Source organism: Maylandia zebra, linkage group LG7 (genome assembly GCF_041146795.1).
Source record: "Maylandia zebra isolate NMK-2024a linkage group LG7, Mzebra_GT3a, whole genome shotgun sequence".
NCBI classification, from domain to species: Eukaryota; Metazoa; Chordata; class Actinopteri; order Cichliformes; family Cichlidae; genus Maylandia; species Maylandia zebra.
Window position 1 is genome coordinate 41684215 of NC_135173.1, and position 27546 is coordinate 41711760.

Sequence of the window (27546 nt, forward strand, 5' to 3'; positions counted from 1 at the left end):
GTTCTCCATTGCCTCTCAGCTGTGCCATTCTGATGGGGAGAATATGGCGCAGATGTCTCATGCTTTATGCCCTTTTTCCGTAAAAGAGACTGGAAGGAACTGCTTGTGAACTCGGTGCCATTGTCCGATCTAATGCACTTAACACTGCCGTATGGTGCACAGTCAGCTAGAAACTTTGCTGTGGCCTCTGTGGTGTCACTTTTCTGTTTTAGAAAGTAAACTGACACTGCCCCTGAAAAATCATCTGTAAATAATATAGCGTATTTATGACCACTTTGGCCACTTGGTTCAATGGGGCCAGCTAGATCAGTGTGCACCAACTGTAATGGCTCACTCGCTTTTGGGTCGCTTTGTCTGTTTCTGTTGTTAGTGAATTTCCCTTCTGTGCACACATTACAATCTAACATGCCACTGCCTGTGATTTTCATGCCATCTACAACATCAGGTAGCTTTAACACATCACTAACATTACAATGTCCTAAAATTTCGTGCCATGTTTTCACATCACAAGCCAGATTAACAGTGTCACAGGACATCATGTCATTGTATGATGTTTCATTGTTTACCGTTTTCAAATAGTAGAGTCTGTTGTATTCTTCAATGGAGAAGACTGTCCCATCTTTGTTCACCAGTTCATTCTGTCCCTTCTTGAAGATCACCTGTGCTCCATAGGTTGTAGCTGCCTTCACTGAAAATATGCTCTGAGGGTAGGATGGGATGAACAGGGCATCTCTCAGTGTGATGGTGGTACAGTGTCCTTGTATGTCCCGTAGAGAAACGTTGGTGTCTCCCCTCTTGAGTGCGACGTTGTTTGTCCTGGATCCATCAGCGAGCTCCATGTAGTGTTTCCCAGGATCAAAAGTCTCATCAAACTTTATGAACTTGTTCTTCTCTGTAATGATGTGTGAAGTAGCACCACAGTCCACCATTAGTCCTTCTCTTATTATGTCAGTAGGCAGAAGTCTTTGACTAACTTTAAATACAAAAGTCTGCTCTTCTTTCTTGTCCTCTTGTTTTACTACAGTTAGTTTCGCATCATCTCTGTACTTGGTTTTTCTTCTACATGTCTCATCACTGTGTGTCGAGCTTCTATGGTAGCTACACCACTTAGGTGTTCCCTTTTGGCGACAATCTTTTACAAAATGTCCTCGGTTTCCGCATCCATGGCAGGTGATTGATGTTAAATCAACCTTCATCACATTATCTGCTTTTACTTTGTTGTCGAATTTCTCGGTTTCCTCATAACTTCGTAGGTTGCTTTTGAACTGTGTGAATGTTAAATCTTCACTGCTTTGAGTTGTGTGGATAGCAAATGGCTTGTAAGTTTCAGGAAGCCCCTTTAGAATCATAGCGATAATAAGTCCATCACTGATGACTTCTTTTGCATTTCTTAGGGAGGTCACTGCTTTTTCAGCTCGGATAATATAATCTGTCACTGTCTCATCTGGTTTCTTCTGTAAAGACGTCAGCTCTGTGTACAGTGCGATGATTCTGGGCTTGCCTTTACTATCGTAGTGGTCACGTAGTATTTTTAAAGCTTTTCTTCCGTCGTCAGTCGCATCTCTCATTACCAGTGACAGACTTTTATCATCGAGAAACTGTATCAGTTCAGCGTAGCATTCAGCATTCTTCTCTGCATCTGGGTTAGTGACTGATAATATAGTGTCCTTTAGGCCAATGATCCGCATGTGGCCGAGAAACTTTGTCTCCCAAAGTTCGTAACTGTTTTCGTCTCCGTTGAAAACTAACCTCTGCCATCTTCCTCCTGTTGTGTCACGCCTGGGCCCATAACCTGTTGAGCTCGAAGAGTTTTCTTCTTCTTCGGTCATGTTCTCTTAATAATGCACACACTTGGTGGTTGATTACTTTTCCCGTTTCTTTAATTGTGAGCAACACAGGAGGGAAAACCATACATTACTTCAGCAGTTCGCGCTTCGGAACAACAGGAACAGGAAGTGAAGTAATCTATAATCACCAGAATAAAATCATTTTCAAAATAAAATGACAATCAGAAAACGTCTTTCACAACATAAAATAAATTAATATATTTACTCATGAGAACACAAATCTAACACATACCAACATTAAATGTGGCCTTCAGATTTGTTTTCTAACAAAAAAAGATGTTTGTGAATTTTTCCCAGTTGTGAACGAATTTTAATTTCAATTCAATTCAATTCAATTTTATTTATATAGCGCCAAATCACAACAAAAGTCGCCTCAAGGCACTTCATAGATACAGAGAAAAACCCAACAATCATATGACCCCCTATGAGCAAGCACTTTGGCGACAGTGGGAAGGAAAAACTCCCTTTTAACAGGAAGAAACCTCCGGCACAACCAGGCTCAGGGAGGGGCGGCCATCTGCTGCGACCGGTTGGGGTGAGAGAAGGAAGACAGGATAAAAGACATGCTGTGGAAGAGAGACAGAGGTTAATAACAGATATGATTCAATGCAGAGAGGTCTATTAATACATAGTGAGTGAGAAAGGTGACTGGAAAGGAAAAACTCAGTGCATCATGGGAATCCCCCGGCAGCCTAAGTCTATTGCAGCATAACTAAGGGAGGATTCAGGATCACCTGGTCCAGCCCTAACTATATGCTTTAGCAAAAAGGAAAGTTTTAAGCCTAATCTTGAAAGTAGAGATAGTGTCTGTCTCCCGAATCCAAACTGGAAGCTGGTTCCACAGAAGAGGGGCCTGAAAACTGAAGGCTCTCCCTCCCATTCTACTTTTAAATACTCTAGGAACAACAAGTAGGCCTGCAGAGCGAGAGCGAAGTGCTCTAATAGGGTGATATGGTACTACAAGGTCATTAAGATAAGATGGGGCCTGATTATTTAAGACCTTGTATGTGAGGAGCAGGATTTTGAATTCAATTCTGGATTTAACAGGAAGCCAATGAAGGGAAGCCAAAACAGGAGAAATATGCTCTCTCTTTCTAGTCCCTGTCAGGACTCTTGCTGCAGCATTTTGGATTAGTTGAAGGCTTTTCAGCGAGTTTTTTGGACATCCTGATAATAATGAGTTACGGTGTGTTCACACCGAACGCGATGGACGCGAATAAAACGCCCCAAACGCCCCTAATTTGACGCGTGTACATTCGCGTCTCAACGCGTGTCCAAGAAAAATCCATCGCGCGTCAAAATATGATATTTTGACGCGCGTGAACCGGAAATGTGGGAGGAATGTGGGAGGGAGTTGTGCCAGACCGGTATCTTTGCAAGATGGCAGCTATCGAGCTAGCGCTTGAAGAGAGAGTCTCCCTTCTCTATGTACTGTGGAGAGCAGAGCAGCAGCGTAAAAGACGTCCTCGCCGTACCTGGGTCCATCAGGTCCTCCAGAGGCATGAGCAGTTTGGTGAGTTTCACCACTTGCTCCAGGAGCTGCGCCTGGATGACGGCCGATTCCAGCGCTATCACCGTCGGCCAGTTTGAGGACCTGCTTTCCCTCGTCGGTCCCAGCATTGCCCGCCTAGACACCAACTACAGACGCTCAATCCCACCTGCAGAGCGCCTGTCCGTCTGCCTGAGGTTAGTAAAACTATTTAATACGGTAGTCCTTTATTGATATCTGTGCTAATATGCTAATCCATCCAGTTATACACTGCTAACATGGATGTGCTATGCTAACAGTGAATGCTGTCGGTGTTTACTGAAAGCAAACTGTGGTACAGAGACGACTCTTTATAATATTTCTAGTGATACTCAGAAGGTTTCATCAAGTCCCGATTTAATTCGATTTATGCTGTTATCAGTGTTTGAATGATAGCATGGCTGTGGTGTCACATCAATGTATGCGCTCGGTGTTTGCTGATATCAAACTGTAGCATTAGGACCACTGAGTTAACCTTTGTAGTGATACTCACTCCTTTTTATTTAGACCTGGTTTAATTCTGGGATAGTTGAATATTTGTATATAATCCCTGCAGCTGTCAGACTCTATAGCAGGGGTCACAGCCTTTATTAAAACAGAGTTAGATAAAACTGTGAACAGTTTGGTTCATCTCTAGTTACATGGTTCTATCTTGATAAGCTATGTCTTATCACAGATTAATTTTTCAAAAATATTAATGATTTAAGCAAGGAAAGGGCTACATGTCAACATACAACTCTTTATTTCTATTAATGTCTTACTTCATTCCTACCTGATTGACATGTTTAGGGATTATGAGTGATTGGCTCACTGTAGTGGCAAAAGTTGCTACCAATCAAATTATGATATGTTAAAGTTAAAACAAAACACAACTGTTTTAGATATGATCTAATATACATTTTGTAATTATCCTTATAATTACAAAATGTTTTATGTAAGATTTAAGTTTTGTGATTTATATCTGACATCACAAAAGTATTTTGGAATTTGAATAATGTATTTTGTAACTGCAGTACACATAATACTGATTTTGAACAATTTTGTCCAGGTTCCTTGTCACCGGGGACTCCTTCAGGACCATCGCGTTCAGTTTCAGAGTCGGTGTGTCCACGGTGAGCCAGATCACCCCCAAGGCAGCGACGTCCATCTGGGACTGTCTAGTGGACGACTTCATGGCTGTGCCTTCACCTGGAGACTGGCGCTCCATCACAGAGGGATTCCAGGAGCGCTGGAACTTTCCTCTGTGCTGTGCAGCTCTGGATGGGAAGCACATCCAGACAAAGGCACCCCATATATCATATAGGAGACACACACATTGATATACACTAAATATTTATTTCATTTCTTTTTTGTGGTGCCCAAATTGATGCACCTGCTTGATTTTGTTTAAACAATTATTGCACACTTTCTGTAAATCCAGTAAACTTCTTTTCACTTCTCAAATATCACTGTGTGTGTCTCCTGTATGATATTTAACTGACATTTTTTATTGTAACAACCAACAATTTATACAGGAAAATAATGTCTATTAACAAGGTTGCCCAAACTTCTGCATCCCACTGTATCAGTATATTTTGTCATTAGTATAATATGAAATAAATTCTACATGTGTCAAGTCGTGTGCCAACATTTGCTGTGTAGTAGAACTGAGACATTAGTCATTATAAACATTTATTTGAAATAATATTAAAAGTCTCAAACAGAAAAACATTAAACATAAATATATAAAATATAAGAATTTACAGAGAGACAGGAATAAAAAGGACCAGCTGCTCTCCAGAGCAGGAACAAGGCTGAGGAGGAAATGCTCCATTGGAGACTGGTGTGGCCTCTTCAGGGACTCCAGGATGGCCAGCTCCACCGCCGATGGACCGTCCTGGGACCCGTCCCTCATCTGCCTCGGAGCCGTCCTCCTCTGTGGGCCTGTAAAACAGCACAAAACACAAAGAAATGAGAAGGCTGCTACTAGATTTTAATTTCAACATTGAAAAAAAAAAAAAAAAACAATAACAGGATATAATCAGATTGGTTGTAGATATTTAGTAAAGGTGATCACAAGGGAATCCCACCGACTAAAAAGGTATCAGTGCTTGCTGTACATATCTGTGGGTGCAGCAGCAGGAGCTCAGGGACTGGGGATGCTCTGCTGCAGAATCAGTTGGTTCTATCAATACAGTATTAAATGTTAACAGGTTGGATATAATAATCATAGAGTAGACAGTGGTCCCTCATTTATTGCAGGGGTTCTCAGAATAACTAGCCCCTGGTCACAGTTCTCACAATTGATTCTCAAAGTGCAAACCTTTGTAGATTGCAAAACGTAAAAGTATTATTATGCCGCGGTTTGTCTTCATCTGCCCGCCACTTTCGTGCGCCTTTTTCCCTCACGGTGCAGGTGTCTATTTCCGAATGAGGCTCATAGTTATGGGTGTTTTTGTGCTGTTTTTTCTATTGGACGCGATGGTTATCAAAACCAAACGTGATAAATTTGGCAAGCGCAGGAGATTTGTCAATCAGGCTGCAGAATGCAATGCTGTACTGTGCAATAAAAAATCAGCGAAAAAGCAAAGCAGTGACGGATGAACAGCGGGACCACTGTGTGCTGTTTATTAATAAACAATAAAATATATTCCTAAATGATAACATGCATAAAAGCAGAACGGTATTTGTACGTCAGTGGGGAAAATAGCGGTGGCTTGCTAGCTTTTGTGCGGCTTCCCCGGGTCAGTGAAAACTTTCAAAAGAGAAATGAATGAACTTACCAGGTTGCCCGATCTCTTCACATATCTTCCTCCAAGCTCGGTCCTTTTTATTCCTGTCTCGGTACTGAAAGCAGCTGGTGTTGTACAGCTCCGAGTTGTTTGCTACCGCATTGATTAGCCTTCCCCTCCATTGAAGTATGAAAGGCTTTGGCTGGATCTGCCCCTTTGACCTAGGTAACAGCCACGTCACCAGGCTCCTGATTGGTTGTCGCGGCGCGATTTGACGCTGGAGTTCAGATTTTTCCAACTCCAGCGGTAGACGCGAAACGCGCGTATGCACAAAATGCAACACAAAAACTCACGCGCGTGGTTTTATTCGCGAGTCAAACGCGCCAGACGCGCTACACTGACGCGCGTTTCACGCGTTTTGGCGTTTTCGCGACGCAAATCTGCTTCCGAATTTTCGCGGGACCCGCAATCGCGCGTCATCGCGCCTTTCCATTGACTTTACATGTAAACCTGACGCTCTATTCGCGTCCATCGCGTTCGGTGTGAACACACCGTTACAGTAGTCCAGCCTGGAAGTAATAAATGCATGAACTAGTTTTTCAGCGTCACTCTGAGACAGGATATTTCTAATTTTAGAGATGTTGCGCAAATGGAAGAAAGCAGTCTTACATATTTGTTTAATATGTGCGTTGAAGGACATGTCCTGGTCAAAAATGACTCCAAGGTTCCTCACAGTGTTACTGGAGGCCAAGGTAATGCCATCCAGAGTAAGAATCTGGTTAGATACCATATTTCTAAGATTTTCAGGGCCGAGTACAATAACCTCAGTTTTATCTGAATTAAGAAGCAGAAAGTTAGCGGCCATCCAGGTCTTTATGTCTTTAAGACATTCCTGCAGTCTAACTAATTGGTGTGTGCTATCTGGCTTCATGGACAGATAGAGCTGGGTGTCATCGGCATAACAGTGAAAATGTATGCTATGTCTTCTAATGATGCTGCCTAAGGGAAGCATGTATAATGTAAACAGAATTGGTCCTAGCACTGAACCCTGTGGAACTCCATAATTAACCTCAGTGTGTGAAGAGGACTCTCCATTTACATGCACAAATTGGAGTCTATTAGATAGATATGATACAAACCACTGCAGTGCAGTACCTGTAATACCTACAGCATGTTCTAATCGCTCTAATAGGATATTATGGTCAACAGTATCGAATGCTGCACTGAGGTCTAGCAGGACAAGCACAGAGATGAGTCCACTGTCAGAGGCCATAAGAAGATCATTTGTAACCTTCACTAAAGCTGTTTCTGTGCTGTGATGAGCTCTGAAACCTGACTGAAACTCTTCAAATAAACCATTCCTCTGCAGATGATCTGTTAGCTGTTTGACAACTACTCTTTCAAGGATTTTTGATATGAAAGGAAGGTAGGAGATTGGCCTATAATTAGCTAAGACTGCTGGGTCTAGAGATGGCTTTTTGAGTAAAGGTTTAACTACAGCCAGCTTGAAGGCCTGTGGTACATAGCCGATTATTAGAGATAGGTTGATCATATTTAAGATCGAAGAATTAATTAATGGCAGGACTTCTTTGAGCAGTTTTGTAGGAATGGGGTCTAAAAGACACGTTGAAGGTTTGGAGGAAGTAATTATTGAAGTTAACTCAGAAAGATCAATTGGAGAAAAAGAGTCTAACTTAACATCAATGGTACTAAGAGTAGCTGTAGATAATATTACATCTGTGGGATGATTACTGGTAATTTTTTCTCTAATGATAAAAATTTTATTTGTGAAGAAGTTCATGAAGTCATTACTAGTTAACGTTAAAGGGATGGTTGGATCAAAAGAGCTCTGACTTTTTGTCAGCCTGGCTACAGTGCTGAAGAGAAACCTGGGGTTGTTCTTATTTTCTTCAATCAGTGATGAATAGTAAGATGTTCTGGCTTTGCGGAGGGCTTTCTTATAAAGCAGCAACCTTTTTCTCCAGGCTAAATGATGATCCTCTAAATTTGTGACACGCCATTTCCTCTCCAGATTACGAGTCATCTGCTTTAGGCTACGTGTTTGAGAATTATACCACGGAGTCAGGTACTTCTGATTAGAGACCTTAGTTTTCACAGGAGCTACAGTATCCAGAGTCGTACGTAGTGAGGAGGTGAAATTATTAACAAGATAATCGACCTCTGTTGGGGTAGCGTTCAGATAGCTGCTCTGCTCTGTGTTGGTACAGGGCATTGAAGATGATAACAGTGGGTGGATTATATTCTTAAACTTAGTTACAGCGCTTTCAGAAAGACATCTACTTTGATAAAGTCTACTCTCCACCGCTGTGTAATCAATTATTGTAAATGTAAATGTTATCAGGAAATGATCAGACAGGAGAGGGTTTTTAGGAAACACTGTTAAATGTTCAGTTTCTATGCCATATGTTAAAACAAGATCTAGAGTGTGATTAAAGTGGTGGGTGGGTTCTTTTACATTTTGAGAGAAGCCAATTGAGTCTAATAACAGATTAAATGCCATGTTGAGGCTGTCATTTTTAGCATCTACATGGATGTTAAAATCACCCACAATAATTATTTTATCTGAGCTCAGAACTAAATTAGATATAAAGTCTGAGAAATCAGACAGAAACTCTGTGTAAGGCCCAGGTGGACGATAGATGATAACAAGTAAGACTGGTTTCTGAGTTTCACAGCTGGGGTGGACAATGTTAAGCATCAGGCTTTCAAATGAATTAAAAGTCTGTCTTGGTCTTTCATTAATTAACAGGCTGGTGTGAAAAATTGCTGCCACACCGCCCCCTCGGCCTGTGCTTCGAGGTTTCTGGTAGTTAGAATGACTCGGGGGTGTTGATTCATTTAAACTAACATAATCATCCTGCTGCAACCAGGTTTCTGTAAGGCAGAGTAAATCAATTTGTTGATCAATTATTAAGTCATGTACTAACAGAGACTTGGAGGAGAGAGACCTAATATTTAATAATCCACATTTCACTGTTTTACTCTTTGGTTCAGATGTGGATACTTTATTGTTCTTTCTTTGTAATTGTTTATGTTTAAGTTGTTTGTTGCTGGTTTTTAGTTTGTTTTTTGTCTGTTTGGGAGCTGACACAGTCTCTATGGAGATGGGTTTTTGGGGGGGTAGCAGGAGGAGAGAAGCTGCAGAGAGGCGTGTAAGACTGCAACTCTGCTTCCTGGTCCCAACTCTGGATAGTCATATTTTGGGGGGTTTAATAAATTTGTCCATATTTCTAGAAATGAGAGCTGCTCCATCCAAAGTGGGATGGATGCCGTCTCTCCTAACAAGACCAGGTTTCCTCCAGAAGGTTTGCCAATTATCTATGAAGCCCACATCGTTTCTGGGACACCACTCAGACAGCCAGCAATTTAAGGAGAACATGTGGCTAAACATGTCACTCCTGGTCTGATTGGGGAGGGGACCAGAGAAAACTACAGAGTCCGACATTGTTTTAGCAAAGTTGCACACCGATTCAATATTGATTTTAGTGACCTCCGATTGGCGTAACCGGGTGTCATTACTGCCGACGTGAATTATGATTTTACTGAATTTACGTTTACCCTTAGCCAGCAGTTTTAAATTTCCTTCAATGTCGCCTGCTCTGGCCCCTGGAAGACAATTGACTATGGTTGCCGGTGTCTCTAGCTTCATATGTCTGAGAACAGAATCACCAATTACCAGAGTTTGACCCCCGGCGGGTGTGTCACCGAGTGGGGAAAAACAGTTAGACACATGAACGGGTTGGTGGTGTACCTGGGGCTTCTGTTTAGGACTATGCTTCCTCCTCACCGTGACCCAGCCGCCCTCTTTCCCCAGCTGCTTGGGGTCTGCCGGGGAACAGCTAGCGGGGCCTATGCTATCTTCGGCTGCACCAGCTACAGGGGCCTGGCTAGCTACAGGTGAATGAAGGGTGCGAAGCCGAGTCTCCAATTCAGTAATCCTGGCCTCCAGAGCTGCAAATATGCTACATTTGTTACAGATATCATTACTGCTAAAGGAGGCCGAGGAGTAACTAAACATCTGACACAATGAGCAAGAAAGTGCAGGAGGGACAGGTGAAGTAGCCATGGTGCTAACGAGTCGGCTACGAGCTAAGCTAAGCTAGCGAAACAGTACAGAGACTGTGAGTGAATACTTTGGCTATAAATTAGTTAGTGAGTACACAGAAAGTGTGCTTCGGATGAAGCACGTGAAAATTATACTATGAAAGAAGAATGTATTTAAAAGTTGTTAATTAAATTGCTAAGCAAATAAGCTACTCAGAAACACCACTGTGTTTGAGCAGGAACAGGAAGTGATACTCTACCGCAGAGCGAGCAAACACCAAGTGACAGCGCCACCAAGAGTGCTTCTTCTATTTCTTAGTCACTTCCTAAGAAATAGCCTATTTGTTATATCTGCTTGATCCTAACTTAAAATATCCAAATGTTATTTGATTTTCTTTTTTCAGTAAGATCTAAAAGATAACTGCACTGGCTTACCATTATGGCTGACATTTGTTTCCCTGATCAGGTCTCATCTCTTTAGTATATCACCCACTTTTCTTGTGTTCCTCCAGCTGTTCTGAAATAGTGAGAAGAATGCATTAAGAAAAGTTGTCTTACATTGATTTATCCTTTTGCTCCTCATTTCTCCTAAGGGGGTTTAGGGGAAACAGAATACAATAATCTCCAAATAAGAAAAGAATTTATATGTGATGAGACAAATGAAACTGTGAGCAGCACAATTTCCATCGGGGGGGCTTTGTACTCTGTGCTTTCACTGAAAGGGATAGAGATGGAGAGGCAAAGAAAATATTTTTTTTCCATGTACAGCACATTCAGTGTCTTCATCTATCTTGTATTGGGACTGTGGTAACACTGGAAGGGAATGATCCAGACTATCAATGGCTCAATACCCAGCTTTTACTCCAGATGAACTGCTGCTGCTGCAGTTAAATAAATAACATTAAGAGCAATGATGTGTTTCCAATAGGTCAAATGAGGTGTCTCCCCTTGTTTAAGCACTGGGCTTTTTTATGATGGGTATTTCTCTTGTCATAACAGAAAAAAAAGAGTTGTTATGAAAACATCAATGACAGCATTCATCTCAGTCTATTGGCACTGTGACAATGAGCAAGCACACACAACACTAGAATCCACATTTTCCCACTGGCACATCTCAAAATGTCTTTTTTTAACTTAGTTATCCTGCTGTTTTGTTCTTTTTTTCATAACTGCGTGCAAACCTTTTGTATCTTTGTCATATTGGAAGAAAATTCCATTAAATTTTGTAATTTGTCACTTGGAATATAAATGAGGCTTCTTGAAAAATGACATGAATGAGACGTTAATGTTATTAATGTTTGGGGACAAATCAATTTTGCCTTTTACCTTTTGTGATTGGATAATTTGGTCTTCTTTTTATTTATTTATTTGTTTGCTTGTTTGTTTATTTAGTAACAGTGATGAGGAGACAGTTTAGCTACTGTGTGCCATTTATTTGTGCTTCCAAAGTCAGAAGTATTAGTCAGTAGCAGCTTTTTGCTGCTCTGAGAGGGACCAACATTGAATGAGTCCCTGATTATTTGTTTTGTTTTCTTATGTAATCACACGTGAACAACATATTAGATCACTGAAAACCTTTGAAAAGCTCCTCCCACAATGAGGGTTTTCAGAAATTCCACTTCGCTCGCCCACTGTGTTCACATATGTACGGGGAAAACAGATTTTGTTGTACAATGTCAAAGGTTTTTTGGACCGCAGACTTGTGGTTGCTTTTGACAGGTACCAGTTGTAAAAACTACCTATGTACACGTGGACATTGCCTAAGTTGGACAAGGTAAGGAAGTGATTGTTCTAAGGTTTTGTGTTGTACTACACAAAACCTGAAATATAACCACAAACTATACTGACAGTATTCTTTGTCAGTATATTTACATTTGGGTTTCTGTTTTTGTTTTGTTTTTTGTCTGTGTTTCTGGGATTTGAAGTGTTGAGTATTGTTATTAGCGTTTTTATTTCCTACTTTGAAGCTTAGAGGTGTGTTGCATTGTGGTAACTAATTATTGTAGAAAGTAAAAATCACAGTGGTCATTAAAGTGTGTTAAGAAATGCAAACTTATGATTATTAACCTCAAAAGTCATAACGCACGGCTCTCCGCTACATAAGCTGTCTTTATAAGTTAAAAGTATCAGTGTCAGTATTGGTGTCAGCAATATTGCCCATGTATCTACTTGGTATCAGAGTGATACCAAAATTTTCAGTACCATGCAACACTACTTATTATTATTCTACTAAGTTTGAACATTAGTTTTTCTCATGTGATTTGACTTCAGTTGAGTTTTATGTGCCAGTTTTCATTGCCTTACTGCTCTAGTTCTGGTTTATAATTAGCCTCAGTTTCTCTTTTGAGGTTCTTATTTCTTGTGTGTTTAGTTCCCTGAATGTTTCCCTTAGTCTGTACCTCCATCATTTTTTGTTCATGCCTTTAATCTCCACTCTCCCCTTCAATGTTTTCTTGTCCCCATTGCATTTATGTAACTTTTTGTGTTTTTAGGTTTTACACTTTAGACTTTTTTGGTGGACTTCATTTTTCAGCCTAATAATCAGCATGCTTTTTGTCTGTGTTCCTGTCCTTTACAGACAGTAACTTTTCTTTTCCTTATGGAGGGTGGTTTTTATTTTAACCTATGACCACAAGAACACAAATAATTGATTTTTATTTTTTTATTTATTTATTTTGGCAGTTGTATTTATTCATTTATCATGGGAGCAAGTGGGTGGCAGAGTGCACCCTGAATACATCATCTATGGGTTTTTATTAGATTATATATGTAGTCAAAGGTTAATGTCTGTGAAACCTGTCCAGAGTGTGCTTCTCGCTCAGTGTCAGCTGGCATACCCTCCTTTTATTACCTTTCTTGCCCTGACAGCAGCATTGAGAGTGCTTGTCAATGTGTGGTAACACAGAGACACTGAATTAATGCTTCTTTTCTTGCTAAACAATAGGAAGAAGACACAAAGAAATATTGCACAGATGCTATTTAAATCAATATAAGGGTGAAAAAAGGTGAACTCATTTCAGTGTTAGTTGTAGCAGTTGTTTGTCAGGTGAGATGATTTGGATGGTTTGTTGATTTTCATCACAGATTGCATGTTCAGTCATATTTGTACTTCCACTCACGCTCACCGATGGCCCCCGGGCTGAACTGTGGCATTGTGTCAGGAATAAATTGTAAAAAATTCATCTGCAGCAACAGATTGAATCTTGGGTTGAGTTGAACTGAACCTTGCTTTGGCATTGTTTATCAGCCTAATCTTACATTCTTGCATGTTCTGTGTGTCAAGTTGAGAAATTAATTTTTAGAGGCCTTAAATTCAGTGAATGTCTTGCAGCTTTCAGTTTCAAGAGTGGTCTATTTTTACATGAATCAATTTTCTGTGGTAATGGATGGTTTCATACTCATACCAAAGTGTATCAGAATCATGGGGGAAAAAAATAATTTATATTAGCTGCCCGGATGCCATGGTTCAGCTTTAACAGTGCTTTGCATGATGCTGGTGCTTTCCTCACATGTATAATTTAAGTAGCAGATGATAGTGTCTGTGAAATCAGTTTTGACAATTATGATTGGACTTATTGTATCCCGGCATAAATGTGTCCCTTCAATTTCCACTGGGAAAGCCCAGTAATCTTGCAATCAGAGAGAAATATTCACAATTCTGAGTGTATTCTCTGGCACTAATGAGGATGTTTTGGCCACTAGCTTTTCTGTTATGTGTGAGATAGTGTTGGAGATAACATTGTGTGCATCCTGTAACAGTCAGAAGTATCTTTCTACTGACCGGAACAGCAAGGTAGGTCAAAATGAACTTCTGACCTACAATTTGTTTAATAGATATGTACCACAGGAGAGCTCAACCCAGCAGCATCTGCTGGGGAATTCTTGGAAATTAGCCATTTCCATGTTTCACTATACTTAAGCTTAGCACTAATGGGCTCTAGAAGAATAATTGCAGCAGGAAATCAAAATGGGATCCAGGACATAAAAATGGAATATAAAACTGTCTTATACATCAGCCCTGCCATAATTACACAGAAGGTACTCACAGTATTTTTGTTCTCTTTCAGCCATAATGCTCGGGTCTTATTTTCTACAGTTGACAGGCTAACAAACCCTCCTGTGCCAGTGGCAGCTGAACTTCATTCGACCATGGCCTGCAATGACTTTGCCAAATTCTTCACTGAAAAAATCCAAAAAATTAGACAAGCAATTGGTACATCAACAGCAGATCCAGGATATGTACTGTGTCCACCAAAAAACTGTTTAAACACCATGAAACAGTTTCAACCTATTAACAGCAAAGACCTGGAGGACATCTTAGGTCAACTGAACTCCTCCTCCTGCTGTTTAGATGTCCTGCCAACAAGTTTTTTCAAAAAGGTCTCAAAGAGTTTAGAGTCAGACCTGTTACAGATCGTCAACTTTTCTTTATTATCAGGTGTGTTTCCAGAATCACTAAAAACTGCTGTAATCAAACCTATACTGAAAAAGGACAATCTTGACAAGACACAAATGAACAACTACAGGCCGATCTCAAATCTCCCGTTTTTAAGTAAGATCATTGAAAAAGCAGTTTCTCAACAGCTCAGTTACTTCTTAAAACAGAATAATTGCTACGATGCCTTCCAGTCAGGTTTTAGACAGAACCACAGCACTGAAACCGCTCTGACCAAAGTGTTCAATGACATATGTCTGAACACAGACAGTGGAAAAATGTCAGTCCTAGTTTTACTGGATCTCAGTGCAGCATTTGATACAGTTGACCACAACATATTACTCAAACGACTGGAGAACTGGACAGGTCTTTCAGGAACTGTACTAAACTGGTTCAAAACATACGTAGAAAACAGGAAATACTTTGTATCAATAGGTAACTTCACATCTGAACAGACAAGTATCACATGTGGAGTTCCCCAAGGTTCCATCTTGGGACCCCTTCTGTTTAACATCTACATGCTCCCACTTGCACAGATTATAAACAACAACAAAATAAACTATCACAGCTATGCAGATGACACACAAATATATATCACAATGTCACCAGGAGACCGAGGCCCTGTACAGGCTCTTGGTAAATGCATTGAGGAAATCAATGACTGGTTGTGCCACAATTTTCTCCAGCTAAACAAAAACAAAACTGAGGTAATAGTCTTTGGCGCCAAAGAAAAACGATTACAGGTCACCAGAGAACTTCAATCTATACATCTAGAAACCACAAACCAGGCGAGAAATTTGGGTGTAGTGATGGATGCAGACCTAAACTTAGAAAAACACATTATGACAATAACAAAGTCAGCTTACTATCACCTCAAGAATATATCAAGGATAAAAGATCTGATGTCTCAACAGGACCTGGAAAAACTAGTCCATGCATTCATCTTTAGTAGGCTTGATTACTGTAACAGCATCTTTACAGGTCTACCTAAAAAATCAGTCAGACAACTACAGCTCATTCAGAACTCTGCTGCTCGAGTCCTCACTAAGACCAAAAAAGTGGACCACATCAGTCCAGCTCTGAGGTCCTTACACTGGCTGCCTGTCCGTCAGAGGATAGACTTTAAAGTTCTGATGCTGGCCTATAAAGCTCTGAATGGTTTAGGACCAAAATACATCAATGACCTACTGACCCAGTATGAACCATCCAGATCCCTCAGGTCATCTGGATCCGGTCTTTTATCAGTTCCCAGAGTCAGAACCAGACACGGAGAAGCTGCATTCAGCTTTTATGCTCCTTATATCTGGAACAAACTCCCAGAAAGCCTCAGATCAGCTGAAACACTCAGTTTATTTAAATCCAGGTTGAAGACTCACCTGTTCTCAGCTGCATTTGAATAAAGCACCAAATCCACACTTTAAGCTTAAATTTCAAAACTTACATTTAACTACTGATTTTATCTACTGTTCTGATTTTATCTGTTTTGATTTTATATACTGTTGTTTGTTTGTTTGTTTGTTTGTTTGTTTGTTTGTTTGTTAATTAGTTAGTTAGTTTATTTGCTTGTTTTAATCAATTTTAAATCATGCTTTTTAGTTGTTCTTGTTTCTAATGTCTCTGTAAAGCACTTTGAATCACCTTGTTGTTGAATTGTGCTATACAAATAAACTTGCCTTGCCTTGCCTTGCCTTGCCTTCATTTTCGTCTCCGGAAGCCACAAAAAGCACAATTGACAGTATTTATAGATGCTCGATTATTTCATCCATCTAGTCATCCATTTCCTTTTATTTCATTCTAGTACAAGACACAATGGCTAAGCATGGATGTCTCACACCATTGTTTTTAGTAAGACATGCTGCCAGAGAAATGGAACTGTCCAAGGTCTAAGTGTTTTTTGTCCGTACTTGTATTTCATGTCCATAGATGAGCTTAAAAAGGATAGTTGGCATGGCTCAACTCAAAAATTTGGCTCTTTTAACAAATTTTTAATGCGTTTGTTTTTTAGACATTTTTTTTCCAAGTCTGCTGTCTAAATATGATTTCTGCATTCCAAATAATACGTGTATCATTTCTAAATGTCTGAAGTAATTAGAGCTGCACTCCTCTACTAAAAACTCAAGAAGGTTGTAACTTTGAAAGATGATGTGGTGGTCAGTGACATTCCCATGTATAACACATTGAAGTGCACCTGGATGAAAATGGCACCTATGCTCTGAATGCAGAAACCCTGCTGTTTAGGTAAGATTCCAAAAAGCGTGAGTGCTCCAGCTGATGGAGGTCAACAGAGTGTGAATGGAGACTCTGCACTTGGCCCCAGCAGGTTTTTTAGCACAGGCGCTCAGTGAGCACAGGATCAGCTTTCACTGTACCAGATGGAATTCAGAGAATATTCTCCCTTGGCTATGAGCCACAGCATGAGTGTTGTGTGAGTCTGTGTGGGCCATATGCGCATGTGTGCATGCATGTGTCTACACCTTTCCACTTATTTAACTTGCTGCTGCTCTCTGGCCTTTCCCTCATTTCGGATTAAATTACCAGTATTCGCATGAAGGCAGCTTTTCATTTTCAGCCCCTCGTAATTACACCAATCATATCTTCATCCATGGAAGCCTGTTTTGTACCTGTCTCATCTTTGCTCCTATAGTAGTACTCCCTTTATAACTTTATTAAGGATTCTTTGAAGGTTTCCTTCTGCTTATCTGTAAAGACAAATTACTTTTTTTTCATTTTTGCCTCACTTGCCAGGTTACATCCTCTTCCTGCTCCTCTGATTTTTTTTCTTTTCTCATCTTCCTTTCTCAGCTGCGTCTTCTCTCTGCAGCTGAACAACAAATGACAGCACACATTGGTATACCTCTTATATTTTCTTATATTCAGCGGCTCGAGTACACCTTTAATACTGCTACAGTAAAGTGTTGTTCTCAGGCTACACTATATTCAGTACAAATTTGCATGGTGAAATTGGCTAGTTTTTGGGAGGGAACTATGGCATTAACCAGAATGATTAAGACCACCATTATTAAGACCGTTAAACCACTGTCCAGCAATGCAATGCTTTTGATAAATATTATAAGTAATTTCAAGAGTGAGCAACTAAATTGTACACGAGAGGAGAAAAAAAAAATAAAGGTAATGTCTTTGAAAATATAAAACATTTTTTTCCTAATGCCAGAAAAGAAAGACACATTCAAACAAATGGGGCTAATTCCACATATAACAGTCAAACTAAGGAGACAAAATATGGAACCTATGAATCAATTTGAATAAGTGGTAACGATCACCCTCAAAGTGGTGGATAAACAACTCATTTTAAGAAGAGAAGGTCATTTAAAGGAGACAATGGTTGGTGACTTCATTTGCTTGTGTGTAAGCAGGCCTGTCAGTAATTCACTGGAGGTTGCTAGGCAGGAGGACAGCATTGGAAACCTGCATGCAGTTTTTTTTTTTTTTAAAGGAACAAATTACTGTTTCTCGTCACTGATGTGTTCGGTGTCTTCTTTAGATATATCCACCCATGAAAGGGCCGTTGGCTTTTCACCAAAATGCATCTTTTAATTCAACCTTTAATAAAACTCAGAGGTTGATTTGTAGACTGCACAATTCTAATGTGTACAGATATGAATGCTTAAAATTATTAAGAGGATTGTAACACTAAACAGCGTTTTATCTTAAGGAGTGAAGAGGATACACAGTGGTTTTAACATAGCTTATGCACTACAAAATTCAATTATAAAAGAAAAGAAAAGGAAAAGATTATAAAATCTTAAGGGAAAAATCAACTTTTAGTAGATGTTTTTTTGTAAAGTTGTTTGGAGAGAAGAAGAGTAGGTGGATAAATAGTAATGTGTTTCTGTCTGAGATAAATGATGCTCAGAGAGGGGAAGACTAACAATCAAAATGTATTTTGATTCTGATTGGTTTCTTTGTTCTGTGGTGTGCTGTATTTCATTTTAGAATTAAATTTAAAGTTTGTGCTTTAAGAAAATGTGTTTGTCTGATGTTAATGTGACCGGGCTCTTCAACTGACTGTCCTACACATTTCTAAACATTTAAGTAGTTTATCTGGACAGCATACTCTGAATAGAGTTACTGAAGGCTATTAACCCCGATTCTTTTGTCCTCATGATAGAACAGAGAAAACCAACTCATAGTGTGTTAAAACATTTATATTTCTTTTATTCAATCATCTTCCGGAGGAGAGAGACCCCTGCACAGCCCAAACGCCAGTTGCAGGATCTCTAACATTAGAATCATAAACTGTGTCTCATATAGGTATTATTTTGGTACTTTACACGTCACAGTTTCAATACAACCATTGCTTATATGGCAAAGTTCCTCTTTTCTGTCTGGCTTCCTGTATTTATTAATATACTGTACAGCTCTACACTTCCTGTTTTCAGTCTGGCTGGCTCTTAGTTTATGAGTCAAAAGTGGCCTTGCTCTACAAACCTTCATTATTAAAGTACATAAAACAATATGTCTGTGAAGGTTCTCAGTCATCCAGGTCATCGTAGTCAAAGGAGCCAATGTTCACATTTTGGACAGAGAGGACAGATGGTTTGAAAGAGGAGTGAAAGAAGCCATCTATGTCCACTGTGAGCGACCATCTTTGAACAGAGGCGGGGGTTTACGACACCAACTCTCTGCCATCTATAATCCAGTTTTGAGATCCCTTCCCAGACGCCTTAACGCCCACTGACAGCTGACCTCAGGAATTCGCATGATAAGGTGGGGCCAGGTTTCACAATGAACACACCCGAAACTCTGGCTGATTGGGACCCACGCCCAGTTTCCCACCTTGGCTCAGGCGATTAGAGGATCATCAGGGGGTCCTTTTGTCCCTCTGTGGGGGGATACTCCCACTAGGTTTATATCTGGGACTCTCCACCATTTGACCTTAGAACTGAAGAAGCTTCTCGGATGAGAGGTGAAACGTCTTCAAGCAACTTAAAGAAGTCCAGACGCTTTTCTTTGCAAGCTCCTTTGACTACATAAAACAATATAATAAGAAAATAAGGATACTAAGGATATATTAATTACATGACAAGGTGGATGAGCTTAAGTGCCTGGGTGTCAGCCATCCAAAGTAAGGGACAGTGCACAAGAGAGGTGAAGAATGGAGTCCATGTAAGATAAAGCTTTAGAGGTGATTTGTGACAGAAGGATAGCAGCAAGAGTAAAAGGGAAGGTTTACAAGATAGCACTGAGACCTGCTATGGTGTATGGTTTGGAGACAGAGGCACTAGCCAAAAGATGGGGGTGGGGGCAAGCTTGCAGTAGAAGATGTTAAGATTTCCATTGGAAATGGTCAAGGATCACCAAGATTAGAAATGAATATATCAGAGGCAAATGATGAAAACTACAAAGACTCATGGATGTAGTGAAGGAGGACATGCGCAAGGTTGGTGTGACAGAAGGATGCTATAGAGAGAAATGGAGGAACAGGAGACAGTGTGTCAACTCATAAAGGGAACAACTGAAAGACAGCTTATCTGGACAGTCTCCATACAGACATGTGAAAGGTCAGATGACTGGAAGGTGCTTTTAGGCATTGTTATTCTTTGACATATGGTTTAGGCATTGTTCGGCTCTATATGAAGTTCTGTTTAAATTGGAAATAGAAGCTTCAGCAGGGTAGCTTATATCATGGAGAGTGAGAAAATATTGGACTTTTCACAAAGTTCTTCATGAAGAACATTTCATATAAATGTGTTTGTGTTACAATGCTGTGTATACTATTGATGGAGGCACATGTGCTGAATAGTGTTTAATTCTTTTTGTGGTTACATCATGTTTTCAAGGCCTTCAACATATTATAACTTCTGCCCACACCAACACATTAAATTTACAGTTGAGTAGCAAAATAGAGAGGATGAAGAGGAATACATTTTTGTAGGATTCACACTGCATAACCATGTGAGGGTAGCAAAAATCAAAACAAAACAAAAAACATTGATCCTGCTCAGGCCACACTCCTCCCCTCATGCACCACTTTAGGACTCCTCCACTGAAAACTCCTGCTTGGGGTCTTGGTTGCAGTTCAAGACACAGCTCTTATCACCACTGATAATCTCCTTATTAGATATTTATGGGTTCTGCTGCAAAACTTTATAAGCACATTGCATGCTTGAGATCTCATTTTGAAAAAATAATGACAGAAAAAAACCGTAGGAACTGGCAAGAGGAGGGAAGAAGAAGCCCGGTTAAAACACACAGAGGAACGTCCCTCTCTCTCCCAGAACCAGCTTAAGTCCCATTCAGGGCAATAGATTGTCCAGAGAAGATTGTTATCCAGCAACGTTTTACGAGAAGGCCCCCCTTTTTATTATCTCCTTTTTATAAATCAATTTCTGATGTGCAAGAAAAACAGAACCATTCCTTTGTACATGACAATTGCTAATATAACACTATTTGCAAAATCTGATAAAGATATTTTCTGTCACTGAATATCACTGCTAACTAGAGCATTGGAATTAAGGGCAACACATTATCATTCAGATTTGGATCTGCCAAAGACAGATTTTTTTTTTCATCAAAAAATAAGACTCCTTCTGATGTAACACTATAAATACCAGAAACCATGATTAATAATAGCTTCTCTTAAGGCTGAAAAGCTGTTTCATAGCATAGACTTGTTCTTCATCGCTCTGAGCTACCTGGAGCTCTATTTCACCCACAGAAAACATCAGACAACTCACCGACATCTGTAACTAAGGCATTATAGCAACAAAGATGCTCCCACTTAACAAGGGTTCCCATTATCGCCACTATCTTTTTTTCCTTTACTGAGCCTTTGGCTGCACATGTTAGTGTGAAAACATTTCAGGTATCACTTCTGTTGGTCCAAATCTGCTGGCTACCTACAGTAGAGTGTCTTCCTCCAATAAATGGTCTAAATCTGAGATTTTGGTAATGTGAGTCTGACAGGTCAGAGAGCCTAAAATGTACTAAAGATGTTTTGATAGTTTTATGGAAATGGATGAGCGACTCAGCAGTACAGATGTGGCCAGAAGTTTACACACACTCATGCCCATGATGAATGACACGGTAATTTGAGGCTTTAATAATTTGCTCCATATTCTGAATGTGTTTAATTGTTTAAATATAAAACAATGCATGACTATAACTGTCACAAATACAGCTGTCCCAAGACTTGGTGAAATTGCAGGAATGGCTTAAAAGACTGACTTAAGCGTCTACAGTATTCTCCTGCTTCTCTTCTAACCCATTTCACTAGGATGCTTTCTCTCCCTGTTGTAGATTTGTTTCATCTGGAGCCTCAGCAGCATCATTATGGGTGTCTTATGTCTCAAGGAGTACTAAAGAAACTCACCTTTAAAAGGAAAAATCGGGTTTCACACCTGACTGATAAAACAGCTCATCAGCTGTGGGGCTGACGTGTTTTGGTGCGGAGAATTTTAAGTAGGGTAAATAATTCATACACCACAGAGTTCTGTATCCTCTTCAAGAAGAAAGATCCTTACTTTTCTTTTTCCGCCCCAAGAATTGGCATTCATTGCTTAATTGTGAATCACCTTTTTTCTTTCCGTTTACCTTTCTATTAAGGCCTGTTTTCTGTTGCTTCCATATCTCTCCGATGTTTTCTTTCTGATTCCCTCTGCCTGGCAGTCTTTCCTTTTTAACACCTCATCAGCTTCAAAAGAGAAACTGCTTTTATATCTCATCCTGTGTGCCTAAGCTGCTATTCTACAGCCTTATCTTTGTGTTTCTACTTTCTGACTTATTACAGTCATGTTTTCTCCTCTTTTGTTTGCAAGCTGCTCATAAAAGCTAAATGACAGTCACAGCTTTTTCTATTTTGTACTTGTCAGGGGCATTTTAGAAGGGGAAATTTTAATGAATGTAATCTAATTAAACATACAAATGATTTATTGTTCACAGGCTGTTGCACATAGTGTGAAATGGAGATATGAAAAGAGAGGAAATTGATATTTGTTCCTGTTCTTGACTATATCCTTTTATCTTCCCCAACATGTTCAGTATTTAAGATAACCAAGAGCCCATATTGTTCAGTAACCGGTAACACTGGTTATAACTGGCATAGAAAAAAATTTGAGTTCACAGCATTCACACTTTATTTAATTTAATAAGTGGACTTCTCAGATCTTACCCTCATTGCACTTTAGGTGAACCGTACAGTTGCTAATAAGCAAACTGTTCAAGACAGGATTTGCTTTCTAAAGCGACCATGTCTCAAATGATTTTCACTAAAACAAAGACTTCCCTTAGGCAAATATAGATAAAAAGCCCCTAAGGCTTCTTTTGAAAACATGAAATTGAAACAATATTTGGATCAGATATCAGTTTGACATAAACCCAAAAAGCTGGATCAGATATCTGTGACAATGAGCTGATGCATTCAGGTCAGTTTCTGTTGCTCTGCGTTTACTTTCAGGCCCCTCTTCTGTGGAACCAGCTTCCAGTTTGGATTCGGGAGACAGACACTATCTCTACTTTTAAGATTAGGCTTAAAAGTTTCCTTTTTGCTAAAGCATATAGTTAGGGCTGGACCAGGTGACCCTGAATCCTCCCTTAGTTATGCTGCAATAGACGTAGGCTGCCGGGGGATTCCCATGATGCATGATGAGTTTTTCCTTTCCAGTCACCTTTCTCACTCACTATGTATTAACAGACCTCTCTGCATTGAATCATATCTGTTATTAACCTCTGTCTCTCTTCCACAGCATGTCTTTATCCTGTCTTCTTTCTCTCACCCCAACCGGTCGCAGCAGATGGCCGCCCCTCCCTGAGCCTGGTTCTGCCGGAGGTTTCTTCCTGTTAAAAGGGAGTTTTTCCTTCCCACTGTCGCCAAAGTGCTTGCTCATAGGGAGTCATATGATTGTTGGATTTTTCTCTGTACCTATGAAGCGCCTTGAGGCGACTTTTGTTGTGATTTGGCGCTATATAAATAAAATTGAATTGAATTAATTTAACTTTATCATGCAACATAAGACACCAGCTAACTTAGCATGGAGGAAGCTAACAGCAAAGGCTCAGCAGTTTGGAGGTATTTCACACTACTTCACCAAGAGCTTCTGTTTGCAAAAGTTTTTTACTTGACTGCAAACTGTTGTCAATGGGAGTCATAAGCTTTAATAATACTTAATGTTAATCTAGTTATCTGATATTTGGTTACATCTAGTTACATCCAATTTTGCATAATATGCACCAGAATCATTTTGAAGTGTCACTGATTAACAACTGCGTCAACAGATTGGGAGCAATCTACGGCAGCATGAACTAGGAGCTCACAAGGGCCGTAGCTTTAGCAGAGCAAGCTTGTGTGAGCCTGCTACCTAATTTCTACAAACAGTTGCCTTAAATTAAAAGTTTTTCCTTTTTCTTTTTTTATTTAAAAGACTACTAGATAACACTTCGGGATGCTATTAAAGAGACATTTTCTTATTTCTTGGTGAGGATGTTATAGCTTTGTAAGTCATGGAGTGAGAAATTATTTATTTTTATCAATGGCTCTCATTCAGAGCATGTTTTTGTCCTGTCTTCATCCACTCACCCCAAACCAGTTGTGGCAGATGGCCACCCCTCCCTGAGCATGGCTCTGCTGGAGGTTCCTTCCTGTTAAAAGGGAGTTTTTGCTTTACACAGTTGCCAAAGCGCTTGCTCATACAGGGAGTGCAGAATTATTAGGCAAATGAGTATTTTGTCCACATCATCCTCTTCATGCATGTTGTCTTACTCCAAGCTGTATAGGCTACTACCAATTAAGCATATTAGGTGATGTGCATCTCTGTAATGAGAAGGGGTGTGGTCTAATGACATCAACACCCTATATCAGGTGTGCATAATTATTAGGCAACGTCCTTTCCTTTGGCAAAATGGGTCAAAAGAAGGACTTGACAGGCTCAGAAAAGTCAAAAATAGTGAGATATCTTGCAGAGGGATGCAGCAGTCTCAAAATTGCAAAGTTCTGAAGCGTGATCATCGAACAATCAAGCGTTTCATTCAAAATAGTCAACAGGGTCGCAAGAAGCGTGTGGAAAAACCAAGGCGCAAAATAACTGCCCATGAACTGAGAAAAGTCAAGCGTGCAGCTGCCAAGATGCCACTTGCCACCAGTTTGGCCATATTTCAGAGCTGCAACATCACTGGAGTGCCCAAAAGCACAAGGTGTGCAATACTCAGAGACATGGCCAAGGTAAGAAAGGCTGAAAGACGACCACCACTGAACAAGACACACAAGCTGAAACGTCAAGACTGGGCCAAGAAATATCTCAAGACTGGTTTTTCTAAGGTTTTATGGACTGATGAAATGAGAGTGAGTCTTGATGGGCCAGATGGATGGGCCCGTGGCTGGATTGGTAAAGGGCAGAGAGCTCCAGTCCGACTCAGACGCCAGCAAGGTGGAGGTGGAGTACTGGTTTGGGCTGGTATCATCAAAGATGAGCTTGTTGGGCCTTTTCGGGTTGAGGATGGAGTCAAGCTCAACTCCCAGTCCTACTGCCAGTTTCTGGAAGACACCTTCTTCAAGCAGTGGTACAGGAAGAAGTCTGCATCCTTCAAGAAAAACATGATTTTCATGCAGGACAATGCTCCATCACACGCGTCCAAGTACTCCACAGCGTGGCTGGCAAGAAAGGGTATAAAAGAAGAAAAACTAATGACATGGCCTCCTTGTTCACCTGATCTGAACCCCATTGAGAACCTGTGGTCCATCATCAAATGTGAGATTTACAAACAGTACACCTCTCTGAACAGTGTCTGGGAGGCTGTGGTTGCTGCTGCACGCAATGTTGATGGTGAACAGATCAAAACACTGACAGAATCCATGGATGGCAGGCTTTTGAGTGTCCTTGCAAAGAAAGGTGGCTATATTGGCCGCTGATTTGTTTTTGTTTTGTTTTTGAATGTCAGAAATGTATATTTGTGAATGTGGAGATGTTATATTGGTTTCACTGGTAAAAATAAATAATTGAAATGGGTATATATTTGTTTTTTGTTAAGTTGCCTAATAATTATGCACAGTAATAGTCACCTGCACACACAGATATCCCCCTAAAATAGCTAAAACTAAAAACATACTAAAAATTACTTCCAAAAACATTCAGCTTTGATATTAATGAGTTTTTTGGGTTCATTGAGAACATGGTTGTTGTTCAATAATAAAATTATTCCTCAAAAATACAACTTGCCTAATAATTCTGCACTCCCTGTAAGGGGTCATATGTTTGTTGGGGTTTTCTCTGTTTTTTGTATTATTGTAGAGTCTTTACCTTAGAATATAAAGTGCCTCAAGGCAACTGTTGTTTTGATTTGGTACATCCATCCATCCATTCACTTCTGCTTATCCTTTTTCAGGGGGGCGCTGGAGCCTATCCCAGCTGTCTTAGGGCGAGAGCCAGGATACGTCCTGGACAAGTCGCCAGTCTGTTGCAAGGTTAACACAGACTGATGATGGAATTGAACTCAGGACCTTCTTGCTGTGAGGCAACAGCGCAAAACACCCCAATTCTTAGTATTTGTTGCCATGTAAACATTAGTTTAGCAGATTTTTTTTCTTTAGTTTGAATAAGAAACACAGAGGCTTTGCAGCAAGCAATCTCCTCTGGGTATCTAATACCCATACTGTATGTGCTTTATCTAATGTATGTGCTGCATGTCTGTGTTATATAAATAAAAATACTGGAAAATAGGAAACAGCGATGTTCCAGGGTGCACAGCTATTGTGAAACACTGCTGGATCATTATTTATCTATATACTAATGCTATTTTAGGCAAGCAATGAGTCTTGGGGACATTATCTTGTGCTGTTTTGAGGTACATTTATAACATAATTTCCTGAGCTTGTAGCATCAGATCTTTTACAAGCTGCTTTCTTTAGCATAAACAGTTTTGTAAAAATGTTTTCCTGTATTTGCCTGTATTTTATTTGGGTACTATTGTCCATAACTCTCCACTTTCCACTGTCTCCCTCTCTATGTATATGTTGAAGGTCTTTGGCCATTAACAGCCACAGTTTAATTTACAAAAAATTTACAATGGCACAGAAATAAAGAGAGATTTCACCACTGTTCACCACTGGCCAGTAAAAACATCAAAGCCTGGCTGATAAAGGATGTCTATCTGAATGTTTTTGGACTGAAATCGTCCAATAATCCCAAGTGTATGACATCACAAAGGGCCTAATTTTTGGCAGTCCATACTTCCATCTGCGAGCTGCGAGTATCTCGCCATGATACAAAATGACACATGGATAAAAAAAAATTCTGCTGTTTTCCTGGACAGTATCTGTGTGTGTGTGTGTGTGTGTGTGTGTGTGTGTGTGTGTGTGCGTGTGTGCGCGCGTGCGTGCGTGCGCGCGCGTGCGTGTGTGTGTGTGTGTGTGTGTGTGTGTGTGTGTGTGTGCGCGCGTGTGTGAGAGAGAAAGGAGTTTTACTAGATTAGACTACTTATTGTTGCTTTTTATCTGCCTCTACAGCTGTGCTGGCTTTGATAGAGCAAAAAAAAGTGTGAATTTTCAGTGTGTAATTGTCCACTGCCACAGAAGAATAGATAACTTTTAGTCAAACTGACTCGAGTGAAGACACTTTCTCACAATGAGCCCATACCCTTTATTACTGACGCTGATATTTTTATATTCCTCCTAAGGAAGTGTGAAAACTTTACTACATTAAGCGTTGCACTATTCCAGATGTCAAAAAGACAGAGGGGGGAGGGGCAGTCGGAGTTCAATTTCCACTGTGAACCGTGAGGCAAGTTTTTAAATGCCACAGGGAATTTTACATTAGTTAAATCGTAGAATAAGCTGTAAAGTCAGAAGTTTATTAATGAAGCATGGCATCAAATTTCCCACATGCTTCCTCACCAGTTTTTCACCTGCTTTTAATAAAATCTGATGACATGCCGTAGTTTCCTTGCATAAACACACAGCCCAACTGACATGGAGAGACAACATGTGGTGAACTGTTTCTGTAATGTGCG

At 40.1% G+C, this 27546-nt stretch overlaps 2 protein-coding genes across 3 annotated transcripts in view; one reads left to right on the forward strand and one right to left on the reverse strand.

Moving 5' to 3' along the window:
* LOC101469587 (syntaxin-2) overlaps nucleotides 1–27546 on the reverse strand; it is a 306839-nt gene that overhangs the window by 235705 nt on the left and 43588 nt on the right. The window lies entirely within an intron of this gene.
* LOC143419494 (uncharacterized) lies at nucleotides 3274–4990 on the forward strand. The gene is made up of 2 exons (XM_076886384.1): nucleotides 3274–3533; nucleotides 4424–4990. The coding sequence occupies exons 1-2, from the start codon at nucleotides 3274–3276 to the stop codon at nucleotides 4692–4694; spliced, it is 531 nt and encodes a 176-aa protein (XP_076742499.1). The 3' UTR covers nucleotides 4695–4990.

What these genes read in the sequence shown, in the direction of transcription:
- LOC143419494 (XM_076886384.1), top strand. Translation starts at nt 3,274, where the DNA reads ATGTACTGTGGAGAGCAGAGCAGCAGCGTAAAAGACGTCCTCGCCGTA. An exon ending in CGCCTGTCCGTCTGCCTGAG is followed by an intron (nt 3,534 to 4,423) that starts GTTAGTAAAACT and finishes AATTTTGTCCAG; the next exon opens with GTTCCTTGTCACCGGGGACT.